The sequence below is a fragment of the Suillus fuscotomentosus genome (assembly GCF_016647785.1).
Source record: "Suillus fuscotomentosus strain FC203 chromosome Unknown F5891scaffold_21, whole genome shotgun sequence".
NCBI classification, from domain to species: domain Eukaryota; kingdom Fungi; phylum Basidiomycota; class Agaricomycetes; order Boletales; family Suillaceae; genus Suillus; species Suillus fuscotomentosus.
The window spans coordinates 292,315-316,974 of NW_024539533.1; the positions used below are offsets into that span (position 1 = coordinate 292,315).

Below are 24,660 nucleotides of genomic sequence, written 5' to 3' on the forward strand. Positions count from 1 at the left end.
AGTCCGATTATGTACGTATACGAAATTATACCATGCCACTTCGAGCGAACCACCATGCACCTCCACAGAATTCAGTTAAAGAGGATCAAATCGCTCGCTACCTCCATCCCAAGGAGTTTCTTTCACCTTCGCGTACAGACACGAGCATTCAATGTTCATCATGACACCATTTCTTTACGTTTGGCCAGTAGAAACTACCTGCGAACAAGAAAATTTTTGCTCATGTTCTACGATACTGGCAGCGTACTGGTTATCTTTGGAATGTTCACTGCTGTTGCTCTGCTCGTATGGACTATGGTGTCACTCCTGTCTTCCACTTTCCTACGAGTGACTGCGCCAGATACTTCAGCGTCGTTGTTGAAGAGAGCTGTCGAAGTCACGACTCGCGCAACGACATATTCTAGAGTCACGCATGCTGTCAATCCAATTGTGAGTTAACTGCAATGCATATGCGTGGATCACTTCCAGTAACTAGCTTAAATCCATCGGGCACTCACTTCATTGCATGTAGATCCCTGGCTTGACCGTTCCATTAAAACACCTACCGCTGATTCTACTCTCCCTTTGCATCAGTCAAATCGTGCATGAAAGTGGACATGCTATCACTGCAGCAATGTATGTCTCCCCTCACAATATGACATAGTCCATTAGCCACAGCTTCGTGTTTTTCCTAGTCATCGGATCCCTATGCTGGCGGCAGGAGCATCTATGACTTTCATGTTCCCCGCCGCATTCGTGACGTTGCCTTCTGCAAGGGTCGAGGAGTTGTCTTCATTCGATCGCTTACGGGTTGTAACTTCAGGGTGTTTTCATAACCTGACGCTCTGGCTGATTCTACTGGCTGCGGGCTGGTCTGGTATTGGACAACGGATACTGTTGGTAGGTTATGAAGATGTTTTTACCAGAGGGCTAATTGTGGCCCATGTCGAAGCCGTCAGTATGGTCCTAAGACGATCACCTCACTACCTTTACTAAATTTTCGTAGGATTCCCCTCTGAGCATGCATCTTCCTGTTGGATCTTTCCTGACGACACTTGACGATCTTCCGTTGCACTCATCTCGCGATGCGTGGTCCACTTATCTACTGGAACCTAATCCAACCGTCTATAAGCAGGGGTGGTGTGTGGATGTATCGCGGCTTAGTGGTGAGCATGGTACCTGCGTCATCCTGCCTGACTTAGTGCCTCCTTAGATGATCATCAGTGCTGTGTGGATACTGACAGTAGTACATCATCATCATCCTGTTTTGTGTCATTTGAAAGTACGATTGAAGAGTATTGTACCGATCCGGTACCCATACTGTCAAAAATGCAAAACCGATGCGACTCCTCGATGTCGTGTCTGGAATCGCAGTCGTGCATCAAACCGAGGGAAGACCGAGATATCTTACGGATTACAGTGAATCATGAAGGGGCAGGCACCGAAGACGAGCGCATCGTGCTCTGGAGTGGCCCCAGGTACGAAGTTTGGGAGCAAGGTATGATACACGAATTCAAGCTGGTTGATGTTCACTGTTATCAGTTCAAACAACGCATCTCGCACCGCGTTTTGGCATCATACCCCTAGGACTACCCCTCGTATTTGCAGATTTCTTCCAGTACGTCACTTAGACTAACAACTACTATATGGCTGACTCTGGGCAGGTACCTGAAGCTCACGAATCTATCATTATATCTTTTCAACTCGCTGCCCCTGCCCGCATTGGATGGATCTCGACTGCTAATAATTTTACTAGAAATCGTCTTCACCAAATGGTCTCATACTCCTTCGACCATGATCGACATCGAGGCACTGAGGACACGTGGAAGTCGTTCATATGAAAGGAGAGTGCAGCAGGTACTTCGAACCTTCATAATGATCGGTACATGCACGCTTTTGGGGTCGTGCGTCATGCTTGGTATTATAGAATGGATGATTGTATGAATCAAAGGCTGTATAAGTCAAGCAGGGCGAAAGCTATCTGTCTTTGTTCATAATAAGACTACATGTGACTTGCATGCATATTCATCACAGGGTGGTGATGCACAAGTCGATCGGTGCCCCTCCATTGCGACGCACGAATCATACTAAAGTGTGAGATGGAGAAGGGGTTCACTTCTTCTTCGGTGTTGCCCCGAGTTCTACCACACTCAAACCTGCGCCCATATATCAGGTAATGAAACGCACCTAGAAGACTGATCTGATCACGCACCTGGGGGCAAGCTCTGCTTGAGCTTTTCAGCCTTCTCTGGGTCGTCCACAGAAAGAGTGTACAAGTATCGTGAACACCGCACTTTGAATTTAGTCTGGACCTTCCCGGCTGCTGATTTTGCGGCGATTTTTTTGATACGGGCCTCTGAATACATAACACAATGCATAAAATTTCGTACAAGATTAGTGCGCGTGAAGTCAGCGTGTTGTCGAAGTACAACAACAGTATAAACGCACGGGAAGCATCCTTCCGCCGCGCAATCTCGATAAACTGCTTGATATCCCGAATTTCCTTGGGCTAATATACACATAAGCAATGAGACTAAGAGAGCCAAATGGCCAGCGGACGTGAGCGTACCATGACGGAGTACTGAGTCTTGAAGTCTTGCTTACCATATCTAATGATTCCCAACTATCTTGGTGGAACGCGGTGGCTGAACCTTATTTTGATAGCTATTCGCAAGTTCCCGAGAGTTCTCTTTGGGACGAAAACAATTAATAACTTGATGTTTCGCTGAGCAGTCATACACCCATCGAGTTGATTACTATAAGATACATATGCGCATGGTGTTGAGATGGAATATACAGTAACTCAGATGTAACTATATCATAAATTAATGGCGAACATTTGAATACTAGCTACTGCTATGGAGCCGCCTTGCGAGGAGACCCCGAGCTTGCAGGGGTGGAGCCTCCGTCACTAACGACTGACATCGGCCGATTGAGGCGTGCGCGCAGTCGTTCAACTTCACGCTGCAGGCTAGAAAGTGACACGTAAACGTCCCAATCTCAACTTTTCAAAATATTGAAACTCACTTCAGCATCGCCTGCTTGGAGTCCATGGCCTCTCGCTCTAGGCGACGTTTCACGCGCTCAAGTTCACTCTCCCTTGATTGCTATTGATGTGGACTGGAATTAGTCAAGTAACTAGATGATCAATGAAGAGGTAAGACTGACAACTTTGTCCAGTGTCTGTCGGAGTGAAATTATTTGACCCTCGGATATTTTTCGCTCCTCCTCCAATTTGACGTGGTGCCTTTCGCTTTCAGCTAACTGTAGTTGTATGTCGCGGATTGCCTTATCAGAACTATGCAAGCGGTTGGAGTCGACTTTCTCGCGTGACACTTGCTTGAGTTGAGTAGTGAGTTCATCGATACGGCCCTGCAGCTGCCTGACAGTGGAGGATGGGTGAGGAGAATTTGCATATGACTTCGTTTCAAGGTCAACGACGCGGACGTTTAGGTCTTTGACCTGCTTCTCTAGCTGTGCCTGTAGGACAGAGTGAGCACACTGAAGATCATTTTTCAGGCACTTACATTTATTCTATCCAGTTCAGTATTCTCGACGCGGGTCCGGTCAAGTTCCAGCTGGCTTTCATTGGCATGTGCCTCGGCTCTCTTCAAGCGGTCAAAGGCCATGACTACACGATCTTTTTGTTCCTCCAGAGATCGCTCAAGATCTTGTTTCTCCAGCTGTAGCTTTTGTAGTTCTCGATCCGAAGTCATTTTCGTTGCATCGACATGGTCAAGCTTGATGCCTTCAAGTTCCGCCTGCAAAGAGCGGCGTGCCTTTTGTAGCATTGCCCTGTCCGCCTCAGCATCATTGAGAACGCTTCGAAGCTCCCGAACTTGCGAGTGAAGTGACACGATCTGCGCTTGCTGGTCGGATTGAGCAGTAGTCGATGACTCAAAAGCTTTGGTTAGATCGGCGATCTTCGTCTCCATCCGCTCTTTCTCCCTGTTCCAGGCGCCTCCATTGTAGACTTCGTCATCAAATCTTAGCTGCAGCTCGTCGTAGTCTGAATGTATTTTGCGATTATCTTCTCGTAGCCTCGTCATCGCATCTCGCTGCGCTTGCATTTCTAGAATAAATGTTATTCGGTGAGGTACACCCCCAGAGTTTCCTAGTTACGCACCTTCGCTCAACTGGGCTAGTTCAGCTGCAGCTTGTCATTAGAAAGGATCTCTTATGAAAGCTGTCACCAACCTTGATATTTCTTTCGGGTCTGGTCGCTGGCGAAATCACGCTCTGCGAGATCTTTCTGATGCTGCTGACGTTCATCTTGCAGTTGTTGTACTAGACGGTGCCTGTGAATGCCCAACTCAGAAGATTCTCTATCTTCGGCCTCAATCTGAACCTCCAATTCATGGAGCCTCCGCTGAGTGTCTTGGAAACGCTCTTCGAGTGTCCTCTTCTCTGTCACCAAATCATTATGAGTCTTTTCCAAGTCGGCGAGGGCGCGTCGGACTATCTTGAGAGTCAGTGTTGTTTAGGGTGTAGGAGTCCAAAATTTACCAGAAAATTCAGCACGTTCTGTTTTAGCCTTTGCTTCTGCGCTGGCGAGTGCTTTGTTAGCTTTCTCCTCAAGGAACTTGATAGCCCGTTCCGAGGCCCTACGCTCTGCCTGATCCACCCCACCTCCCCTGGCGAAATCTTCCACCTCCCGGGTGAGGCTTGCCTTGGCTTTCTCCAAAGATCGAATGTAGACGGCATCCTTCTGCAGCTGCTCTTGCGCCTCTCTCAGTTGCTGATCGGTCACTTTCTTGGCCTTCTCCAGAACGTAAACGTGTTCGACAATCGTCTTATCCTGTTTGCTCTCCATTTGCTTGAGCTCCCACTCCCGATTCTTGAGATCAGTGATTGCTTTGTTAAGATCATGGTCGTACTTCGCAATGCGTTCTTGATACTCCTTTTTCTGAGCTAACATGACGTGTTGAAGGTTCTTGCACTTGGCTGATTCGGATTCCAGCTGTTTCTTCAAGGTTTCCAACTGACGTTCGCCAGCGTGAGCATCTCTTTCCATCTGCAAAATCGTATCCTCGATCTCATTATATTTGGTCTGAGCAGCGTGGAGTTGTCGTTCCAGGATCTAATAAAGTATGAGTAAGATCCACCCAGTCCAACAAATGCAAATAGTTGCCCCATTACCTCTTTCGCCCTCAATGTCTCTGCTAACCGACCATCCGAGTCAATCTGACGGGATCGCAATGCCTGCAATTCTGATTCAACCACTCTTTTGGCTTTTTCGAGATCCACGAGTATTGCCTCGAGCTTTGACGTCCGTTCCTTCAAGCCTCGCTCGCGGTCTAAAAGAGAGCTGTGAGCTGAATCCAGCTGCTTGTGCTGACGACGCATCTCGTCTAGCTCGGCAGCGAGCTTGCTTTCCTTGTCAAGAGCGTTTTCCCGTAAAATGCTGAGTTCTGCGTGTAACTGGGAAGACTGAGAGCGGAGTTCGGTAAGCTCTTCCTCTTTGCTTTTCTCGACTTCGAGCCGGCGGGCGTCTTCGGAGGTCTTGGTCTCCATGATTGTGCGGAGCTCATCCAGCTCGTTCTGAAGTTTTATCTTGGCAGATACTGCACGATCTACATCGGCCCTGGAAGCATGGATCTCCGCTCGCTGTCTGTCAGATGCAGCGTGGAGTTCGACAATCTCTTTTTGCAGTCGAGAATGCTCGTCGGCGGATGCGGTGATGGTCGAAAGCAGCTGTGAATTTTGGTCCTCTTTGTTCTGGATCATAGCAGAATACTCAGCAGATGTACGAGTCATCTCTGTTAGCTGCTGTTTGAGGTAACTCAAGCTTCTTTCCAGTTGGTCGACCTTGCTGCCGAGCGACTCTCTGCATGAAACATCAGACCAAAGATCGCGGTAAGTTATTGGGGCTCACTTAGATTGGATTTCCACACCGAGCTTGGCCTGCAAGTCGCTCACTAAAGCTTCAGAACGCTCCTTGACACGCGCCAAATCTTCGTCGTGCTGTGAAACAAGGGCTCTGAGGTCCTCATTGGCTTTCTGGAGAGCTTGGTGTTCCTGCTGCAGCTGAACCATGCTGCTCTCCTGGGTTAATACAATGTCCGAAAGTTCCGCCTCTTTAGCTCGCCATTCATTTTGTTGACCCTCCATGCGGACAAGATGCTCTGCAGCCTGGTCGAACGCGACACGTAAAGTTTCATGTTTCTCATCGCCCTCCTTCTGAAGTTGCAGGGCACGGTCCAGTTGCGAATCAAGGACGTCGAGATCGGCGTGTAAGGCAACGATCTCTTCTTCAAGTTCTGCTTCCCTCTTTTTGCTTCTGTCTAACATGACATCTTTGTCGAGGGTAAGCGCACGCTCGGCTTCCAACTCTTCAATGATCTTTCGTTTTTCCGCCTGAAGAGTCATCTTCACATTCTCCAGGTTTTCCCGTTCCCGTTGGTCGCGCTCCGCTCTTTCCTTTACAAGTTGCAGCTCAACGTCTTTCCTTCTGAGCTCTTCGTCATTTCGTGTCGCGGCGAGTAACGGACGGACCTGTTTAACATGATCAAAAATTTACCTCGAAATGGACAAGAACCACCTTACTTTAGTGTATAGCTGCCACCATGGCCAATCTCGCAACTCCCCGTACACGCGAGCATTACGCTGGATCGTTCGTATCGCCACCGCACGATTGAGAACCTTCTTCATCTGTCTGCGTGCGGAGAACTTCCTAGCAACAGCCTGTAGCCTCGAAAAGACGTCAAATAGAAGGGCATCTCGCCGCTCCTCGAGATCGGCGAGGACTCCGGCCTTGAAGAATATCTTGGATGTTCCCACACGGAACAACTCAGTATCGAGATCCAAAGCTTCTACAATACGGATGCACGATTTGCGACCATCCATGTATCCACGAGGAATAATGCCTGGAGTCATGATCTCGTAGCGCTGGCGGAACTCGACGAAAAGAAGCCGATTGGGATAACCAAGACGCGCTATGCGAATACCCTCCAAAACGCCATTGCAACGCAATTGATCGAGGACGAGGGGCACATCTACCCTTCCGGGTTTCTTGTTGACGTTGGGCACGATACAACGTACGAAATGTGGTTGTGTCGCCTGCAACTGCGCCATCAGAAGCGCTAATTGCTCTTTGTGCCGTTGCGCAACTGTTCTAAATGCTCCTCTCTTGATGGTGCGCCTTTTACCTGCGGAGAACCCAGCACTGGAAGATGGGGGCACGTCGGCGAAGACGCCAGCAAAATCTTGGAAAAGCGATGCCACATAAGGTTCCGATGACGATGCCAGTACACGTGTGAGATTATCATTGAGGGGATCCTTGTTCTTCTCTAACCACCCGTCGGTGCGGTATTCGACTTTGCCTGCGTAATGCGTGATGATGAAGCCTTGTTCAAACTTCGGTAGGGTGTATTTCGTCCGGCCTGGATGAGGATTGTCTGTTGCGCGCAGATCTCCACTCCAGATCGAATGGACTTTCTCTGTGAACGTGAGATCGGTGGCTTTGGGCATGATACATTCCTCGTCCAAGCAACTGAGGATACCAATAGCGTTCCCGCTGCTCTCAATGAGGTCGATGGTCGGTTGCAAGTCCAGCTTGAAGTTTACGTAATCCCATTCTATGCCTTCCCTGGAATACTCTTCCTGCTCGAGGACGAACATATGGTGATTGAAAAATTGTTGCAGTTTCTCGTTGGTATAGTTGATGAGCAATTGTTCGTAAGTGTTAATTTCGAAAATCTCGAAGCCTGCGATGTCGAGAACACCAATGAACGTCGACTTAGAGGACGGACGATCTAGCGCACGGTTGATGCGCTCAACCAGTGCACCGAAGGACTTCTCGTACAACGACTTGCTCAAGGACGCGAGTTCGTCGAGAGACTGTTGCCCCGTCCTCGCCTGCGTGACCCACTCACGACCAGCAAGAACCCTGGGCCGTAAGATAGCTCTTGTGAACTCTGCGATAGGAATACCGAGCAAATGGCAGACACGCTCAGCTTGCGAGGGATCTGGCATGAATGCATCATCCGACTTGGTAGAACGGATGTCGATGTTGCCAATATGAAGAATTGCCGCGATGATGCGGAAAAGGTCGAACTGTTCGGCGACCGTAAAGCCAACAATATCAAGAGCATTCTGGTAGTGTATTAGTCGAGTATCAAAGACTTCGTATTCACAAAACGTACTATCAGAGCGTCCCAATCTTCACGATCGTTGATGCCATCAACCTCTCGCCTGCTTCTGTTGAGAAATTCATATTCATCTAAAGGGCGATCCAACAGAAGAGTGTCTGTAGTAGCGCGAATATCAGAAACAATTGGGGTGAGGGTATTTCGAAGACTTGCCTTTTAATGATCCTCCACTTGATAGTAACTGGTAAAATACGTGAAAGTTGCGCTCTGCAGCACTGCGAACCACGACTCGACTCTTCTCTAGCAGGTACCAGTCAATATTCGCCCCGGATATACTCCCGTCCGGAGAAAAACTAATCCTAATAAACTTCCCGAATCTACTTGAGTTGTTGTTCCGCTGAGTCTGCGCGTTACCGAATGCCTCAAGGATGGGATTCGCTTGGAGAATCTGTCGCTCGAGCAAGCCTAGACGACCCTTGGCACCTCCAGTGCTGTTAGACACAACATGAGTAGCTTTGGTATGGAAAGAGCTTCTTCTGGGCAGACCCAAAGGTGGGGATGCGGGGAATGAAGATGCCATGGAAGCAGAATGTGAATGTGAAGGATGGCGCGGGTGAGCATCAGTTGCTATAGCAGACAGGTATTGTATAACTTTCTTCGTGCTTTCAGTTTTTCCTGCACCAGATTCTCCCCTGTCCACGGCGAATTAGTTGCATGGTTCACCGAAAGGTAGGGATGGCCGACGTTATAAGAATGCTCTGATTTTCGCGCTCCTCCCCCATGTTAACCCATGCGCGCTCCGCAACTGCGAAGATATGAGGAGGGTTCTCATCGCGTCGTTTACTGCGATACTGAGATATAATCGCGTCTGTATACAGCGGAAGGTTCTGGTAAGGGTTTATAGCAACCAAGAATAAGCCAGAGTATGTCTACTCGGTGCGTTTTAGTAGGCGTGCAAGATAGGATGCTTATGAATGTGCGCAAGAAATTGCTGACAGGATAGGACTCACATAGATAGCTCCGGATCCATACCTTAGACGCAGATTATGCACGACGCTCGCTTCGTTTAAAAATGTGAGATCTGCGATGTCTTCGACACGATCGAACTTGGGAGGGTTCATCTTGGAGAGTGCATACAAAGGGACCTGACGAATCTGACGCGTTTCGTGTCAGCGATTGGCACATCACGAAGGAAATTGGGGTTAAGATACCTCGCTACCAGAAGACATAATAATCTCTGCAATTTCGTCATCTTCTTGGTTTACCCAACCAGCGAGATAACCGTCTTTCTCGTCTGGTACCCACACCCATTTCTTTTCATTAAACTCAGCCTGTAGCGCAGCGGCGCGCGCGGCTTCTGCACTCAGAGAGGGACGAGGAGCTGGCATCAGCAGGGATATGGGCCACCGAAACTGAGTTTGGCTTGTAAGTTGTCTGGGATGACTGAATAACTTCGGGGATATCCAGGTATAAGGTGGTGTCTAAACGTGCAGTCAACTTGGAGTGATGGTCGTGAATAAGAAGCAAAGCAAATTGTCAAAGGAAACGTTGGAATACTTCACACAGCTGGGTATGCTCACGGTCGCGAACAGGTTATGGATATACAGATCATGGACCGTGACAGTAACTGAACTTTGCAGCGGAATGATGGATCACTTGAACCAATGTTCCTAATTAGGTAGTCAATGTTCATATTCATCATTTCAAGGTTTCTTTGGAACATTGGTGCGCTGCTAGCACTCGTCATAAAACCAGTATATGTATTCCCAGCTCCTCGATCTCGCACATGAGATACTTGGTCGTTCCCTTATAGCTGATGTTGTGCGAGAGCTCACCTCGACCTGCGCCATCTTTGCGACTCACCCGGCGTATCATGATTATATTATATTACCTGAGAGGTAGTGTTGAATGTTCTCATATACTGGATTAATTAGTTGGGTTGATAATCGTCCCCATTCTATGAAATGTATTGGTGATGTATTGGCATATTGAATAAATACATACATATGGAGTGCATACGAACCTGTAAGGTCAAAGATGCATCGATGCACCATAAGCTCGATCGCAAACAACAAAGGTGTGTTTCAAACTTCAGCCTATGGTTGCTCATCAGTATCGTCGATCAAAGGCTTGCGGAATTATCACCTGAGAATTATTGTTCGGGTATCAATCATCGCAGGTGGCAGACAGAATCGATGTACACGATCTAGTGATAATCTCAAAATGAATGCCTGAAAATAAACAAGGACTAAGGCGATGAGAGCAAGTGGGCGGCTATGGCAGATGAATAGTGTGACATACGGGGTCGAAGTATCATCTCAGCGTCATGCCCACCATAGAGTTTTCAAGGAGTACTTACTGCCTTGAAGATGACACCGTTTGGCCAGTGATTCAAGACAGCTTTGCGCATGAGCATGAATTAATACTTTCGAATTCGTCGCCCACTAAGACTCGTTTGTGCCTCAGATATATGACGTCCATCTGATACAGAAGAAACGGATTGCCCTTTCATTAAGGCCTGCCTACTAAAACCCCTGGTAAATTTTCTGTGATAAGTATCATACTAGCAGATACCCCGCCACTAAAAATAGTAAGCAAGTTATGATATCAGTAAGCAACACTTGGACACCATCCATTCCCTTACCATTTTGTATATTTCAAGAACTACTTGCTGATTTTTTTGATGAGCAGCCTTGCTCAAATACCTCCCGAATTCTACGGGCATGAAGGGTGTTTGCGGCATACCCGTGCTCTATCCTATTTGACGGTACGGAGATACCAATGTTTGCAACAGCTGGCGATACATGAAGTTAGATATCATCTAGCTGTGCCGCGATACAGTGGATGTACTTACAAACTACCGTATTCGCACCGTGGCATGGCTGTTGCGCTGAGCCTGGATGGATCGTCATGAAGTGCTACCATCACCATATGCAGCTGGTCGCAGATCAGCACGCGCAGTGCGCACGCCACAATTCCTGGTCAAGGTCCGGTCACGACAATTGTACCGCCACGCACAAGCTCCACGAGTAAAGTCAACAACTTACAAAAGCTTGTAGTTAGCATGAGCGCCTCTGATCACTGGTGTAACAAATAGAAGCGGCTAAGTGAATATTTCAAATTCTGGTCTATCGACCAATAGTATTACATAATGGTGGACATACTACCATATTTATTCTGACATCAAATTCCGGGCCACTTTTGTCCCTCAAATTGTCTTCGTAAAGGTCCGTACTCCGCGGTTTCTAGAACTGAGTGACAAGACAGGATCGACCGGCCGGGACTTGCCATCTACAGTGCCTACGTACAGGATGTACATGCACGACCTTTGACGCTCTTGAAGTACGTCGTGGGCTGGCACATAGCTTGAAAAAAGTGATATCGGTTGGTCCTTTATTCTCTTCAAGATAATACAACAACCTCGTAGATCTAACAAATACGACGGTCCAGCGCCTACGATTGGCTTCTTAGCCCACTAAAGACGCGCGGAACAATTAAGATGCACTTCCGCATCAAGGCTACAGTCTTGTTGACGCGTGTACAACACGTTTTTGTGAGGGATGGACCCTCAAGTGTCAACAGGGCTTTCAAGACCGATAAGAAGGTCGCCTGGAAGGTGCACTTCCTTGCATCTTATCCGACACTTTTCCCTAACCATCTACCTCATCTCACATGCGTCTTCCGTCGTCTAGCAACTACAATGAATACCTCGTATATCCTGAGGATTCAGAATCCTTTAAACGAGAAACCGAGCTCCCATCGAAGCTCGATTTTATGGATGGTTTAAGGTGAGCACCGGAATCTTAATTTTATGGTCAAGTGAATGGTCGATTGACTGACTGAGGACAGAACTTTCGAGTCCGAGTCATTCACAGCACCAACGGTGCTGTGGTCTTCTGATGACCTCGATCCTCACCTCGAGGACACGGACGATGCAACATATATCGAGAATCTGGCTATCCACCATTTGCAAGCATCTAACGTGCGTGAATCGAAGATCTCACAAGTCCATGCTGACACGTGTGTCTTAAGGCTGCCCGATATCGATATCCAGGATCATCTGCAACTGGAGACTTCTTAGGTTTACCGCAGTTGAGCCCTGATGAATCACCGTTCAGTGTCGCGTCGAGCAGGTCCCCCTTGACTCCACAAGGCGGCGCCCTTCTCCCTGACCCCTTCTGTGGTCCGTTGGAAGACTTTGTGCCTCTCGATGTCGCAACGCAGTGCACTCCGTTTTTTGAGGAAGAAGGATTTATGGAAGACTCAGCTTATCCTGAACAATTACAAGAAGATCTTGCCTGCCGGGAGGTCTTGGATATGCCTTCTCCAGTATCATCCTTAAAGAATCTCTCTCAGCCGAAGCTCGTGCTTTCAGTTGACGATGCTGAGCTGGCGCATGACTCGTCGTCTATCTCGCCAGACTCTAATCCTGCGGAGCGATCTCGTTTCCTAAGATTAACAGAGGGCTTGACGGAGAACGTTACATCACAAGTGCAAATCTGCATTTCTCCAAGCTCAGCCCCCTGTCCGCTCCGTACTAACGTACAGCATCCGAGTCAGCTCTCGTCGCCTTCCGACCCAAGTCATGTTGGTATTAAACCGGCTGACGTTTGTCGAGGAGCCAAGCGCCGGCGGACCGACGATGACGATGACGATGACGATTACCAACCCAATCGCATCCATAAACGGGCAGCCTCCAAGGTTCGGAAAGTCAGTTATAGTTCCTCAAGAGTGACAAGGCACGAAGGAGCCAAGGAAGAGCGATTTGACTGTTTGATGAAAATTCATGGCTGCAAGAAGTCTTTTACGCGTCGAAACGACATGGAGAGGCACTTGGGGAGTTGCAAGTTTAGCTCAGGCCTGCCTTCGATGACAGTCAAATGCCCTCATTGCCAGAAATTCCTGTCCCGTAAAGATGCACTTCTGCGCCACATTAACCAGATCCATGTGGATGCCCAGTAGCAAGACATCATAATGTACATGGACGTTGGTTTTGGCATCCAGCCAGACACCGATCGGCATTTGAGTTTGCTTCAATCAGGACCAATTTTTATTCTTGCACGTCACAACTACATGTAGCCATAGCGGTATCAATCCTTACTTGCATCTCATTCCTCACGAAGTCTGCGGTTCTCTCTTTTCTTACACGGCAAACCCGCCATTTTGTAAATTGGATGTTGAAATTTAAAAATAGCAATTATCTATCCGGACCCACCCGCGTTGTTGGTATGGTTTTCGCGCAGCGAGCGACTTTGTTGTTAGTCCATTTGAAACTCCGTCAGGACTCGCCATGACTTCATTCTTGACCAAACTCTGATACAAATTCACATACCATGTACCCCCGGTGACCTGGTCAACATTCACTGCTTGTCAATACTCAATGGTCACAAATTCTCAGGATATTCCTGCACAACCTCCACAAGCAGACACGGACGACTCATCTTTGAGCGCTCATCTCTGGTTTCCAGAGCCAGAAGCTCAAGAACAAGCTATTGCTATACCTCAGGCGTCCAGTTCATCTTCACAATTGAGGGATCGTTTGTATATTGGAAATTTACATCCTACCGTCGATGAGTGAGTCAGTTAGTTGTGGTTCGGCTCACATCCTCTAATTGCGGACAGATATGCGCTTCTACAGGTCTTCACCAAGTTCGGCAAAGTATCGAAACTTGACTTCCTCTTTCACAAGACGGGGCCAAACAAAGGAAAGCCGCGTGGATATGCCTTCATACAATATTTGCACGAAGGTGTAAGTCATAATTCTGTAAAGCGCCGTCGTTTAGTCGTGATTGCGTTGATATATGGTGGTGCATGTGGCGGGCCATCGTCCTTTCTGGTCATTGTCAGCTTGGCTAATAAATGACCCGCACCAGGATGCCCAGACGGCATTAGAAAACATCAATGGGAAGCTATTGCGGGGTCGTAAGCTGGCTGTCACTTTTGCTTATCAAGCTCCGCTCGAACAGCCCAGTGGAAGTCGACAAGTGGGTAGGGCGAGAAGAATTGATGCGCGACCGACTACTCTGAGTATGATAAAAAGTGGAATCCATGCTCGGTCAGAAGGGTGAATTTTATGTTCAGAAGGGTACCTTTTGACTTACCTCATTATTAGTACGGATAACAAGATTGCGACGATGGAGGCAAAGTTACGCCAGATGGAATCAAGCACCACCAATTCGTTCAATTCGTTGCCACCAAAACCACCGCCATCGGCTGCGTTATTAAGTTCGGCCTCAAGGCAGTGTCTTGGTTTGAAGGGTTCTCTCTCTTCCAGAAATCCCGCAGGCCCAACCGTTCGACGTCTTACTGCCCGCGTGGAACCTATTGATATAGGGCTTTCTGCGGACGGTAATAGCACACCTTCAGCATCGCTACCGACACTCAATACTCAACCAGAAGTCGCCAAGCCATCCATGTCTTGTAGACGCATGTTACCTGGTGTGAAGATAATCAAAGAACGTAGTAAATGAAGGTAATGCTTGGCATCACACCTCCATTATACTGACAACGATCTTCGCCAGACCTCTACAGTTGATTCTTGCCACTGAGATCGTTCCGATGGTACAAAGCCTTTCTCACCAGATTCGTCAACATCTTAGCGCACTTCCGAGTTGTCGTGATGTAGTTTCGTATGAAATATACTATCAGCACGGTCTGAGAGTTCTCATGGGTGTGTTCCACAATGACACTTTACACACCGACTAGGTACCTCCAATATCCAACATGAGAAAGTGGACTCATCTCGCTTGAATTGTGCAATAACCTAGATTCAGTGCATAAATCTTTGGGAGTTTCCTCATGCGGATGGCCGAACTGGAGAGTTCCAGTATATCAACTTCGGCAATCACATGGTATCCAGCTTGTTCAAGTTCCGACATCTCGCCTAACAGTGATCCATGCGTCATTGTTAGTTATTCATGGCTGGCTAACGAGTTGGGTAACTCTCTGGGAACTGATTAGAGGCTCTGGGATGCGTTCGCAGTCGATCAATGCCACGTTTTATCAATGCTATCTGGAAAATGGAATCCTGAGTCATGTCATATTTCGATAGTGGCCCAGAAGCTCTTGGACGTCAAGCGTCAGGCCGCCGTGTCATCAAGTATCAGGTAGACTTTTAAAGCATAAGACACGTTTCCTGAACCTCGTGGCGTCAACCTGTAAGGATGAGGGAATCACGGTATTTGTTTTTTTAATCTCAAGCTTGATTGGTTATTCACAAGCGGCTCCCAGGTGCGACCGTGCGAGCTCTGGTCAAGACTCCAGTCAAAACGCTCGTGGGAGTGTATCAAGTACTCAAGTACTCACGATCTAACTGCATCTTTCCACGAGGCTCTCCCAATAATGGAATTGCATTTCCATGGTTGTCTAATCAACCACTGCCTCGTAGCGCAATTGGGCAAGATATGAGTGACAGGGGCAGTAAGCCATTTGTCGACCAAGTGTCATCATTATCGGATCGGATGGACTATTCTTGTGTGCACAACACAGCTGAGTCCTAATGGGTGCACAACGGAGCGCTCGAATCATTCTCGGGGCGCAGCGGAGCGCGTGATCATCTACGTATTCGTAAGACACTTCCCAGGGGTACTTATAATCAACTCTCCATCTCGAATCATATCCCCATCTTTCTCTTCAGCACTCATCATCTCTCAATCATGCCCTCCCCGCAAGTCTTCGCTGCTACAGATGGCGCAGTATACACCACCTCTAATGGTGCAGCCGTAGCGCATCCCCTTGCTGCTGAACGTGTTGGTCCTGTGGGACCCCTCCTCCTTCAGGGTTGGTTGATTTAGTTAATATATATTTTCATGCTGATCCACATATTAGACTTCCATCACATCGATCTTCTTGCTCATTTTGATCGGGAACGGATCCCTGAGCGTGTGGTAAGTGCGACATTCAGATGAATAAGCTTCTATATCCATCATATACTAGGTTCATGCCAAAGGCGCTGGTGCTCATGGCTATTTCGAAACGACCCACGATCTCAGCGACATCACCTCTTGCAAACTATTCACTGACGTTGGCAAGCAAGTTAAAATCACCGCCCGTTTCTCTACTGTCGGTGGGGAAAGTGGTTCCGCCGACACGGCTCGCGATCCCCGTGGTTTCTCTCTGAAATTGAAAACAGAACAGGGTAACCTAGACTGGGTGTTCAACAACACACCTGTGTTCTTCATCAGAGATCCCGCCAAGTTCCCGCCCTTCATTCACACCCAAAAGCGTGACCCCCAGACACACTTGAAAGATGCAGACATGTTCTGGGTAAGATCCATTTCGCTTTCAAAGCGTTCAAGTCCAAACATTTTTCCTCGTAGGACTACCTGTCCCAAAACCCGGAATCGGCACATCAAGTCATGATACTGTTTTCGGACCGCGGGATACCCGACGGCTACCACAACATGCACGGTTATTCCGGCCATACCTTCAAGCTCGTGAAAGATGACGGCTCATGGGTCTACACCCAAATTCACTGTATTGCTGATGGCGGATTCAAGGTTTGTGTGCCTTTTGACTCAACTATTTGTTGCCAATGTATTCCATAGGTCCTTGATACTGCTACAGCTCGCAATTTGTCCGCAGACAACCCCGATTATGGTATTCAATCGCTGTTCGAAACCATAGACGCTGGAAAATTCCCGTCCTGGACCGTCTACGTTGTCAGTGACTTATCATTTATGCCTTCAACTTCAATATTAAACCTTCAATCCAGCAAACTATGACTCCAGAGCAGGCCGAAAACTTCCGTTACAATGTCCTGGACTTGACAAAGGTTTGGCCCCACAAGGACTACCCCTTGCGCCCCGTAGGAAAATTCGTGCTCAACGAGAACCCGCAAAATTACTTCGCTGAAATTGAACAGGTGATGGGAATCCATTTCATTCCGCCACGATGTGGGCTGATCGATATATTCAAATAACTCTTAATAGGCTGCTTTTGCGCCCAGCCATTTGATTCCTTACTTCGAGGCCTCTGCTGACCCTGTCCTTCAATCACGAATGTTCTCTTACCCTGACACCCACCGTCACCGGCTTGGCGCGAATTACCACCAGCTCCCTGTCAATGCCCCTATTATTCCTGTTGCCAACTTCCAACGCGATGGCGCTATGGCATTCAACAGCCAGGGAGCCCGGCCAAATTATCAGAGTTCCATTACGCCCTTGACATACTTGAGCAACAAGGGATCTAAAAATGGCACACCCAGAGACTATGAGAGAGCCAGACAGCATGAAAGCTGGGTCGGTGGAGCATTCTGGGACTTGAGCGAGATCACCGAGCGTAGGCGGCCAAAATGCTGTTTGTTGGACTTTGATGACGATGACGAATTTTCTAGTTGACTTCGAGCAACCGCGCGCACTCTACCAAAATGTAATGGATGACGCAGCCAGGGCGCGCCTGGTTTCCAACATTGCTGGCCACCTTGGTGGTGCCAAAAGCGCTGAAGTTAGAGCCCGGACTCGTACGTTCAAATATGATCTCCAGATATTGTTGCTCAACTAAAGTTAATCTAGTTTCTTACTTTGCATCTGTCGACCAATCTCTGTCCGACCGCATTGCCAAGGCTATCGGTTCCCCCACTGCCAAGCCTTTGGCTGTCAAACCTGCGTCTGAGGCAGTTCGCTTCAGGCATGGTGTCGGTGCTGCTGCGTAGAAGCTGTAAATGTCGAGGTCATCATCCAAGCAAATATGCAAACATGCTATCACGTTTATTGTATTAGTACCGGAAAGTGGAATAAGAATATCGATGTCACTATCAGCGGTATAGAATTTGGTTACTCGGCACAAGTGATATATCTACAATGGCTAAGGATACGGAGGATGCTGTATCTTCTCGCTATAGAGAACGAGTAAAGGACGATTCATTGAAGTCTTCAAAACCGTTCTGTAATGCTGAATTGGCTCAGGACATGGATTAGTCCTCAAACTATAGGTGTAGCGTTCCTAGTGAAAATAATTCTAAGAGGAAAAAAAAGATGAATAGGATTTACACAGGGAAAGCAAAAACTGACGAAAACAGACGTTGTAGCTAAAGTAACCTAGACCTAGAAAGTAGTAGAATCGAATTAGTTACTAGTATAATGAGTCAGGCTGGAGCTAGAGAGTGCAATTGGGTGTGACTTGGCACAGCATGCAGCATGCACGATGGCGCGAAACTATGAACGTGCGGAGGTAAGAGATGGTAGCGGGTTCTTAGGAAGTGGCGGATTGGTGCTTAGCTCGTGCCATTGATATTGTTGTCAGTTGCAACTCCATTGTTATGACAGTACCCTGCCCACGATCGTTTGACCACCAGATTGGTTGCACATGCTTTTATTTTAGCTTTCAGTGTAATTCGTCCCCGCAAACATTTTGCATAACCATCATCATATCTGCTTCTGATTTCCGCAAACAATGGCCCAAATGTTCTGGTTTATCAACATGACAGACATGCAAGAAATTACCCGTCCTGAGGAAAGTGAGGGTTGGAGCATCATAGATTCTACAGGTACAGGGAAGAACAAAAAATGACAGAATTAGGGCGTTCTAGCATTTCAGATGCCTTCTGAAATTTTTCTTGAAGTTCCAAGTTGCCAATGACTTTGGCAGCCTGAGCCATCTGACGAAGTAATTCACCAAGGCGCCTAAAGACACGTATCAGGTTTCCCTCAAATTGATCGGTCAGCTGCGTCCGGTCAATAAATTAGTAAGTTCACGATGAAGGGTAGCGTTGACAAACTTTGCAAATGTCGGAAAACGAAGCTCCTCTACACCATTGGAAAACGGCGTCCATTAATTCGACTTTGAAAGACGCAACATATTCTTCCTCGACCAACGGTAATTTCGATTCCTGTGACACTTTCGCTATTCGGCGCGCAATTTCTTGCATAACGCGCAATGGCGCTGCTAACTCTTCTGTGAGCTTGGTCACGTGTTCACTCTGAAATCAGGATGTTAACTAATGCACTCAGAACGAAACCTTCCTGGATACCTTTTCTGTGAAAACAAAGCAGCTAAGTAGACTGGCACATTGCTCAGGGAGTAGGGAGTTGAAGACGCCATTGAAGATAAGTTCAGTAAGCAGAAGCTCGTCCCCAGTGCTGATTTCGCAAGCTACACGGCCCTTTAGTTCTGCGATGTCGGATGAGTTCGTGCACTCAAGTCGACGGAGTACACGTTTCCGGTATTTCAACTCCTCGAGTTGCAGGACATCGTGTGTCGCCATAATACGCTTTTTCAGATCCCGTATCTTTGTTTGTGCCTCCTGCTTTTGGGCGTACAGCGTGTATACTTCTGGGAGACGGGGATCATTGTGCAATGGATTTGAGAACATTTTTTGCTCCATGACATCGATTTTCTGTCCACAGTATTTAATTCCGTGCGATGCGTTGGTAATTGACCAAGACTTACATTGACTAGGGCTGTAAACTTCTCATCTTTGATGTCCATGTTTTCCACAGGATCGAGAAGGGCAATGCCATCCGGGAATCTTCGTTGCACTTCGAGAACGCTCTTCCAGACAGTATCACGCGCTTGATCTTGTCGAAGATCTTTCGGTAGGAAGACACGGATGTGGCTGATCGCGTCCACGGCAGAAAGGAAAATAGGCACTACGAGCGGCAAGCCTTTATTGCCAGGGAAACAAGGGAGTATCCCCCCTGGTGTGGGCGTAGATACCGTTTTGTCCTTCAATAGCGTAGCACCATCGTTGCAGTTCATTAACACGTCGAGGACGTATTGTTCGTGGGCAGGAATATCGGCCAGCTGATGTTTTTGCCATGTCTAGAGAAGAATGAGTGTCCCATTAAACTTGTCCGACGAGGATACTGGCCTTTGGTGGCAAACGCTTCTGGTAGTTTACGACCACGCCCCACCCGAAGTCCAAGTCTTTATACTTCACCTTGATCAGGCGACCGGGCTGCAGAAACGGAAGCGAATAGTTCGGATGGGTAATGACTTCGCGGAAATCCGCTGCCATGCGATCCAGTTGTTGACGGTAATCGTAATAGGTAGCGACGATGTTTTCATCGGGGACGGTGATAGCGTCTCGCCTTTTTTCCTCCTTCTGCAGCTCTAAGCGGGAATTAGTGGTTTCACATCACACATCAAAACACTCACCATCTTCCAGAACAGGAATCCCAGCACTGCTCTGGAACTGGAAAAAGCATCGCTCGAGCATGTACTCAGGACTAATGCCTTCGACCTTCAGAAGGTTCAAGATCATGTTATAACCGAGGTGGAAGGCAGAATCTAGCCGGTCAGCCTCTCCCTTGATCATGCCTTTGGCGGCTGATGGCTCTAGCTTTTCGTCGCACATCATAATGACGACGCCTCGATCATCAAGACCACGTCTGCCTGCACGGCCAGACATTTGAATGTACTCTCCTGAAGAGAGGTTTCGAAATTCTCTTCCATCAAATTTGCGGGCGGCAGTAAAGACTACTGTTTTTGCGGGCATATTCAGTCCAATGGAAAATGTCTCCGTAGCGAATAGAACCTTTATAAGGCCCTCTTGGAAGAGGATCTCGATGACTTCCTTGAGAATTGGTAGTAAGCCCCCATGGTGGATCCCAACGCCTCGCTTCAGTAACGGAAGAATATTGGAAATTTGGGAAAGATTCCGATCTTCTGTGGAGAGATTTTCGATGGCGTTTTGAAAAATATTCGAAACAAGTTCCTGTTCGTCTGTGGAATTGAATTCGAATTTAGACAGAGTGAGCGCAAGAGCCTCGCACTCTCGCTTGCTGAAAGCGAAAACAATGACAGGATTGTAGTTCTTCAGCATAATCATTTTAATGATTTTGGAGATATCGGATTGCCCTAGGAATGATTAGGCGGATGGCGAGATGTAGACAAATTAGCTACCTTTCTTTTCGCCTCCTTTTTTCGTCTTGCCTTTACGACCTTTTCCGCTGTGTGGGTCGGCGGGGTCCTCCCCGGTTTTGTCTTGAAGTGTACCCATAGCTTTGCTGAAATTGTCTTCACGGAATTCTCCTTTCTCATTGACGACCAGGTAGATACCTTCACCTCCTGCAGGAAATAGATAGTGTTGCAACGGTGTTGGACGGAAGTCGGTATAGACAACATGACACGGTTGGTCGTGGGATTTACAAATCCACTCAGCGAATTGCATGGCATTCGGTATAGTGGCGGAAAGAAAAACGTAGCGAACCGTATCAGGCAGCAGGATGATGGTTTCCTCCCAAACTACCCCACGCTCTTTGTCTCGCATGTAGTGAATTTCGTCAAAGATTACCCACGCAACTTCACGCATTATCTCGGATCCCCGATAGAGCATTGACCGTAAGATCTGCAGAGTCTCTGAGCCAGTGAGAGGATGACTATGAACCACGCATACCTCTGTAGTCATTACAAGGCACGTCGCGGAGGGATTTATAGTAACATCTCCGGTCATCAGACCAACATCCCCGAATTCTGCGAGCATCTCACGGTACTTTTGATTACTCAAAGCCTGTTAGACTTCCGGTTATTCCTTCATGATTACACACCAAGACTGTTGCTCACCTTGATCGGACTAGTGTAAATAACACGTTGTTTGTTTTGCAGGCATTGCGCGATGGCGTATTCTGCGACGACCGTCTTTCCAGCACTCGTATGCGCCGAAACCAAAACACTTTCATTACGCTGGATGGCGAATACCGAGACTTGCTGAAATGGATCAAGGGTGAACTTGTATTCCCTTGCCGGTTTTTTGGGAGGGACATGTTGCGCGATCGGCACATAGTGATAACCTGGTGGTATGGCAACTTGGTGGCGGACCTGGCAAAGTTAAAGATCAACGCAAATTATCCGAGTGATTGGTTCAATACCTGATGTCTAAGCTCCAGCCGCGAACCAGCTTCGACCGACCCCGTAAGCCCTCCACTCGCGGCCATTTCACGTTTGGCCTCTGTCTCGAACTCATCTACGACAACTGGTACAGGTGATGATACACGGGGTTTCTTGAAAGCAAAACTGCCAGAAGTGTCGCCATCCGCGAGATCACTCGGATGATCCGTGCTGGCACGACGCTTTATTTTCTTGTCGAGTTGACGCGGCTCGGGGACATTTTCGACTTTATCTTCATCCCCAGAAGGCAGCCCATCGAGGAATGAGAATAGGTCAGGCGTAGACATATGGAATGTTGCAGTGAGTAAGCGCTAGCAGGCTTGCTCAATTACTTATTACTGCTGTTTTCAAAACAGTTGGCACAGCCGCCGCAACGCCACTTTTTCAGCCCTTTCGAATACCTACAATCAAACAATTGTTTCTCAACAACCACTGCTCCAAATGCTATGATTCTTTAACGAAAGATGATCTATTTTATGGTGCCCAGGGCATGCCAACAAAATTGGAGCAATTTGGCCACTACTTCGGTATCTTGTTTTCATAAGGCTACATTCTGACTCGACGAAATTTCCTGCAACAACAAGCTCTTCACCCAACCTATGATCACTTCTGAGTTCATTGGGTACCATTTCCCGAGGGCACAACAATGAAATCTAGAGATTTGGTGCAAAATTTGTCTTGCAAGCATGTCACTAGGACGGTTGAGGTTATGGAAATCACACTAAAAGCTCTCAATTTTATGCCTTCAGGACACAATAGATAATGAACGGTTGAATGACTGTTGGTGGAGAGGATTGCTTGTTCTTGCTGGAAAATTGTGCGAGGCAGAAAGTAACACCATGAAAACAATATACCGAAGTAGTGGCCAAATTGCTCCAATTTTGTTGGCATGCCCTGGGCACCATAAAATAGATCATCTTTCGTTAAAGAATCATAGCATTTGGAGCAGTGGTTGTTGAGAAACAATTGTTTGATTGTAGGTATTCGAAAGGGCTGAAAAAGTGGCGTTGCGGCGGCTGTGCCAACTGTTTTGAAAACAGCAGTAAAATATCGTAGCGGCGGCGAGCGCCAGTCCCCGACTCCGATACTCCGATAATACCTTGATCGTTTCTTGTACTCTCACAATTTCCATGTGAATTCTCATGGGCTCGTCTAAGTCCTCCCATTCATGGATATAACAGTCAGTCAGGCCTAAGCTGACATCACAATGTACGAGTCCCACCACAGGGCACCGGAGGTAAAAAAAAAGACGATAGGCAATATTGGGTCGAGAGTACGGAGAAGGCTGAAGGCGGTGAAAATAAATGAACAAAGACAGTAATGGTACTCAGAGTAAAATGGGAATTTTCGGTAAAGCTCGGTAAAGCTCGGTAACTTCGGTTAGAAACTGACAATTCAGGCAGGAACAACACGCATAGGACATGCGGCACATCGGCATAGTTTCGGACTTCGAAAACTATGCCTGTCATTCGACCACCACGTCCTCGTCGTTCTGCACGCCTCAAGTGTTTGCAGCCCAAATCTATGGACTACAACCAAGGACCCGTCACCCGTGGCCGAGGAAAATCTCGGAGTACTCGAGGTAACGATCATGCTGCCCAGGCACCCAAGCTCGTCGTGCAGTGGCAGGCGGACCCCTCTCGCACCCAGAGGGTTATCGAGTACCTCCGCAACCATCCAGCAGACTGCCGAGTTCTGTTCTTTTCGGACGGGAAACAATCGCATACCGAGGGTGATCGCCCATCGGGCAAGGATAAACTCTCGGTTTGCTCTGTCGTCGCCCGCCATGTTTTCCAGGCTGATCCTAACTATGCGGCGCAATACGCTGAGGTGCCGGATAAGTTTCGCGACTCGACCAACAATCATATCATGAGGTACGATTTTTCGTATCGATTCACATGTGTACTAACATTCCCTCCAGTCTCAAAAAAAGGTTTCGTGAATGTCACGACAAATTAAACTCGACGGGTGCCGGCGTCATGCCAAACGACGTCGCTCAAAATCTGCACGGTATGTTTTTTATATTTATATTTAATCAGATTAAACTAATAAAAATTACAGCGCAAGTACTACATACGTTCCCGTGGTATGACGAGCTCCTCTCCATCATGGGGACAAACCCTGCTCTATCCGTCAAGACCGTCTCATCACGCCCTGGAACTGATCACGCTGCTAACTTCTTCGCTCTCACCCAAGGTGCCCAGACCTCTGGTCAGGCGCCCTTCGTCCCTGCGCCCTCTGGCCAGGCGTCCTTTGGCTCTGCGCCCTCTGGCCAGGCGCCCTTCAACTCTGCGCCCTCTGGCCAGGCGCCCTTTGGCTCTGCGCCATCTGGCCAAGCGCCCTTTGGCTCTGCGCCCTCTGGCCAGGCGCCCTTTGGCTCTGCGCCATCTGGCCAAGCGCCCTTTGGCTCTGCGCCCTCTGGCCAGGCGCCCTTTGGCTCTGCGCCATCTGGCCAAGCACCCTTTGGCTCTGCGCCCTCTGGCCAGGCGCCCTTTGGCTCTGCGCCCTCTGGCCAGGCGCCCTTTGGCTCTGCGCCCTCTGGCCAGGCGCCCTTTGGCTCTGCGCCCTCTGGCCAGGCGCCCTTTGGCTCTGTGCCCTCTGGCCAGGCGCCCTTTGGCTCTGCGCCTTCTGGCCAGGCGCCCTTTGGCTCTGTGCCCTCTGGCCAGGCGCCCTTTGGCTCTGCGCCCTCTGCGCCCTCTGTTCAGGCGCCCTTTACTGTCCCCCCCTTCGCTTCCTCCTCCTCGCCATCCGGGTACCATCCCTC

General features: G+C 48.2%; 7 protein-coding genes across 7 annotated transcripts; 4 read left to right on the plus strand and 3 right to left on the minus strand.

The window, feature by feature from the left end:
- Window positions 1-54: 54 nt before the first annotated feature.
- F5891DRAFT_950498 (uncharacterized protein) lies at window positions 55-1,923 on the plus strand (the record flags this gene model as incomplete). The annotated part of the gene is made up of 7 exons (XM_041374970.1): window positions 55-429; window positions 512-615; window positions 675-933; window positions 986-1,162; window positions 1,204-1,477; window positions 1,522-1,597; window positions 1,644-1,923. 7 exons carry the CDS (start codon window positions 55-57, stop codon window positions 1,921-1,923), a joined length of 1,545 nt encoding a protein of 514 aa, XP_041227126.1.
- F5891DRAFT_244520 (ribosomal protein L38e) lies at window positions 1,624-2,589 on the minus strand. The gene is made up of 6 exons (XM_041371052.1): window positions 2,549-2,589; window positions 2,428-2,488; window positions 2,192-2,335; window positions 1,997-2,135; window positions 1,848-1,931; window positions 1,624-1,791 (listed from the first exon to the last, which is right to left on the minus strand). Exons 1-4 carry the CDS (start codon window positions 2,549-2,551, stop codon window positions 2,092-2,094), a joined length of 252 nt encoding a protein of 83 aa, XP_041227127.1. The 5' UTR covers window positions 2,552-2,589; the 3' UTR covers window positions 1,624-1,791; window positions 1,848-1,931; window positions 1,997-2,091.
- A 600-nt stretch (window positions 2,590-3,189) lies between these two features.
- Window positions 3,190-9,723, minus strand: F5891DRAFT_244571 (P-loop containing nucleoside triphosphate hydrolase protein). Its single transcript, XM_041371053.1, has 12 exons — window positions 9,281-9,723; window positions 9,080-9,223; window positions 8,814-8,998; window positions 8,283-8,761; window positions 8,124-8,227; window positions 6,526-8,073; window positions 5,855-6,474; window positions 5,119-5,806; window positions 4,486-5,059; window positions 4,177-4,437; window positions 4,106-4,129; window positions 3,190-4,051 (listed from the first exon to the last, which is right to left on the minus strand). The coding sequence occupies exons 1-12, from the start codon at window positions 9,455-9,457 to the stop codon at window positions 3,495-3,497; spliced, it is 5,361 nt and encodes a 1,786-aa protein (XP_041227128.1). The 5' UTR covers window positions 9,458-9,723; the 3' UTR covers window positions 3,190-3,494.
- Window positions 9,724-11,690: 1,967 nt separating this feature from the next.
- Window positions 11,691-13,322, plus strand: F5891DRAFT_244675 (uncharacterized protein). The gene is made up of 3 exons (XM_041371055.1): window positions 11,691-11,857; window positions 11,919-12,051; window positions 12,102-13,322. Exons 1-3 carry the CDS (start codon window positions 11,742-11,744, stop codon window positions 13,029-13,031), a joined length of 1,179 nt encoding a protein of 392 aa, XP_041227129.1. The 5' UTR covers window positions 11,691-11,741; the 3' UTR covers window positions 13,032-13,322.
- A 127-nt stretch (window positions 13,323-13,449) lies between these two features.
- F5891DRAFT_950319 (uncharacterized protein) lies at window positions 13,450-14,539 on the plus strand (the record flags this gene model as incomplete). The annotated part of the gene is made up of 4 exons (XM_041374942.1): window positions 13,450-13,643; window positions 13,692-13,818; window positions 13,943-14,133; window positions 14,182-14,539. The coding sequence occupies 4 exons, from the start codon at window positions 13,450-13,452 to the stop codon at window positions 14,537-14,539; spliced, it is 870 nt and encodes a 289-aa protein (XP_041227130.1).
- Window positions 14,540-15,611: 1,072 nt separating this feature from the next.
- On the plus strand, window positions 15,612-17,941 carry F5891DRAFT_1028561 (catalase-like domain-containing protein). Its single transcript, XM_041361479.1, has 9 exons — window positions 15,612-15,848; window positions 15,897-15,955; window positions 16,005-16,334; window positions 16,388-16,567; window positions 16,616-16,729; window positions 16,783-16,932; window positions 17,000-17,348; window positions 17,404-17,529; window positions 17,582-17,941. The coding sequence occupies exons 1-9, from the start codon at window positions 15,725-15,727 to the stop codon at window positions 17,719-17,721; spliced, it is 1,572 nt and encodes a 523-aa protein (XP_041227131.1). The 5' UTR covers window positions 15,612-15,724; the 3' UTR covers window positions 17,722-17,941.
- Window positions 17,942-18,389: 448 nt separating this feature from the next.
- Window positions 18,390-22,251, minus strand: F5891DRAFT_1028565 (rRNA-processing arch domain-containing protein). Its single transcript, XM_041361480.1, has 10 exons — window positions 21,878-22,251; window positions 21,573-21,827; window positions 21,406-21,519; window positions 20,913-21,357; window positions 20,166-20,867; window positions 19,879-20,120; window positions 19,458-19,829; window positions 19,039-19,404; window positions 18,787-18,987; window positions 18,390-18,732 (listed from the first exon to the last, which is right to left on the minus strand). The coding sequence occupies exons 1-10, from the start codon at window positions 22,181-22,183 to the stop codon at window positions 18,550-18,552; spliced, it is 3,186 nt and encodes a 1,061-aa protein (XP_041227132.1). The 5' UTR covers window positions 22,184-22,251; the 3' UTR covers window positions 18,390-18,549.
- Between the last annotated feature and the right edge of the window lie 2,409 nt (window positions 22,252-24,660).

What these genes read in the sequence shown, in the direction of transcription:
- F5891DRAFT_244571 (XM_041371053.1), bottom strand. Translation starts at nt 9,457, where the DNA reads ATGCCAGCTCCTCGTCCCTCTCTGAGTGCAGAAGCCGCGCGCGCCGCT. An exon ending in TTATGTCTTCTGGTAGCGAG is followed by an intron (nt 9,224 to 9,280) that starts GTATCTTAACCC and finishes GAAACGCGTCAG; the next exon opens with ATTCGTCAGGTCCCTTTGTA. An exon ending in AGACATTGAGGGCGAAAGAG is followed by an intron (nt 5,060 to 5,118) that starts GTAATGGGGCAA and finishes ATACTTTATTAG; the next exon opens with ATCCTGGAACGACAACTCCA.
- F5891DRAFT_244675 (XM_041371055.1), top strand. Translation starts at nt 11,742, where the DNA reads ATGCGTCTTCCGTCGTCTAGCAACTACAATGAATACCTCGTATATCCT. An exon ending in GATTTTATGGATGGTTTAAG is followed by an intron (nt 11,858 to 11,918) that starts GTGAGCACCGGA and finishes GACTGAGGACAG; the next exon opens with AACTTTCGAGTCCGAGTCAT. An exon ending in ACCATTTGCAAGCATCTAAC is followed by an intron (nt 12,052 to 12,101) that starts GTGCGTGAATCG and finishes GTGTGTCTTAAG; the next exon opens with GCTGCCCGATATCGATATCC.
- F5891DRAFT_1028561 (XM_041361479.1), top strand. Translation starts at nt 15,725, where the DNA reads ATGCCCTCCCCGCAAGTCTTCGCTGCTACAGATGGCGCAGTATACACC. An exon ending in CGTCCTGGACCGTCTACGTT is followed by an intron (nt 16,730 to 16,782) that starts GTCAGTGACTTA and finishes CCTTCAATCCAG; the next exon opens with CAAACTATGACTCCAGAGCA. An exon ending in TGAAGTTAGAGCCCGGACTC is followed by an intron (nt 17,530 to 17,581) that starts GTACGTTCAAAT and finishes AAGTTAATCTAG; the next exon opens with TTTCTTACTTTGCATCTGTC.
- F5891DRAFT_244520 (XM_041371052.1), bottom strand. An exon ending in GCGGCGGAAGGATGCTTCCC is followed by an intron (nt 2,336 to 2,427) that starts GTGCGTTTATAC and finishes TTATGTATTCAG; the next exon opens with AGGCCCGTATCAAAAAAATC. An exon ending in CAAGCAGAGCTTGCCCCCAG is followed by an intron (nt 2,136 to 2,191) that starts GTGCGTGATCAG and finishes ATATGGGCGCAG; the next exon opens with GTTTGAGTGTGGTAGAACTC.
- F5891DRAFT_1028565 (XM_041361480.1), bottom strand. Translation starts at nt 22,183, where the DNA reads ATGTCTACGCCTGACCTATTCTCATTCCTCGATGGGCTGCCTTCTGGG. An exon ending in GGCTGGAGCTTAGACATCAG is followed by an intron (nt 21,828 to 21,877) that starts GTATTGAACCAA and finishes TAACTTTGCCAG; the next exon opens with GTCCGCCACCAAGTTGCCAT. An exon ending in GCTTTGTTTTCACAGAAAAG is followed by an intron (nt 18,988 to 19,038) that starts GTATCCAGGAAG and finishes TCCTGATTTCAG; the next exon opens with AGTGAACACGTGACCAAGCT.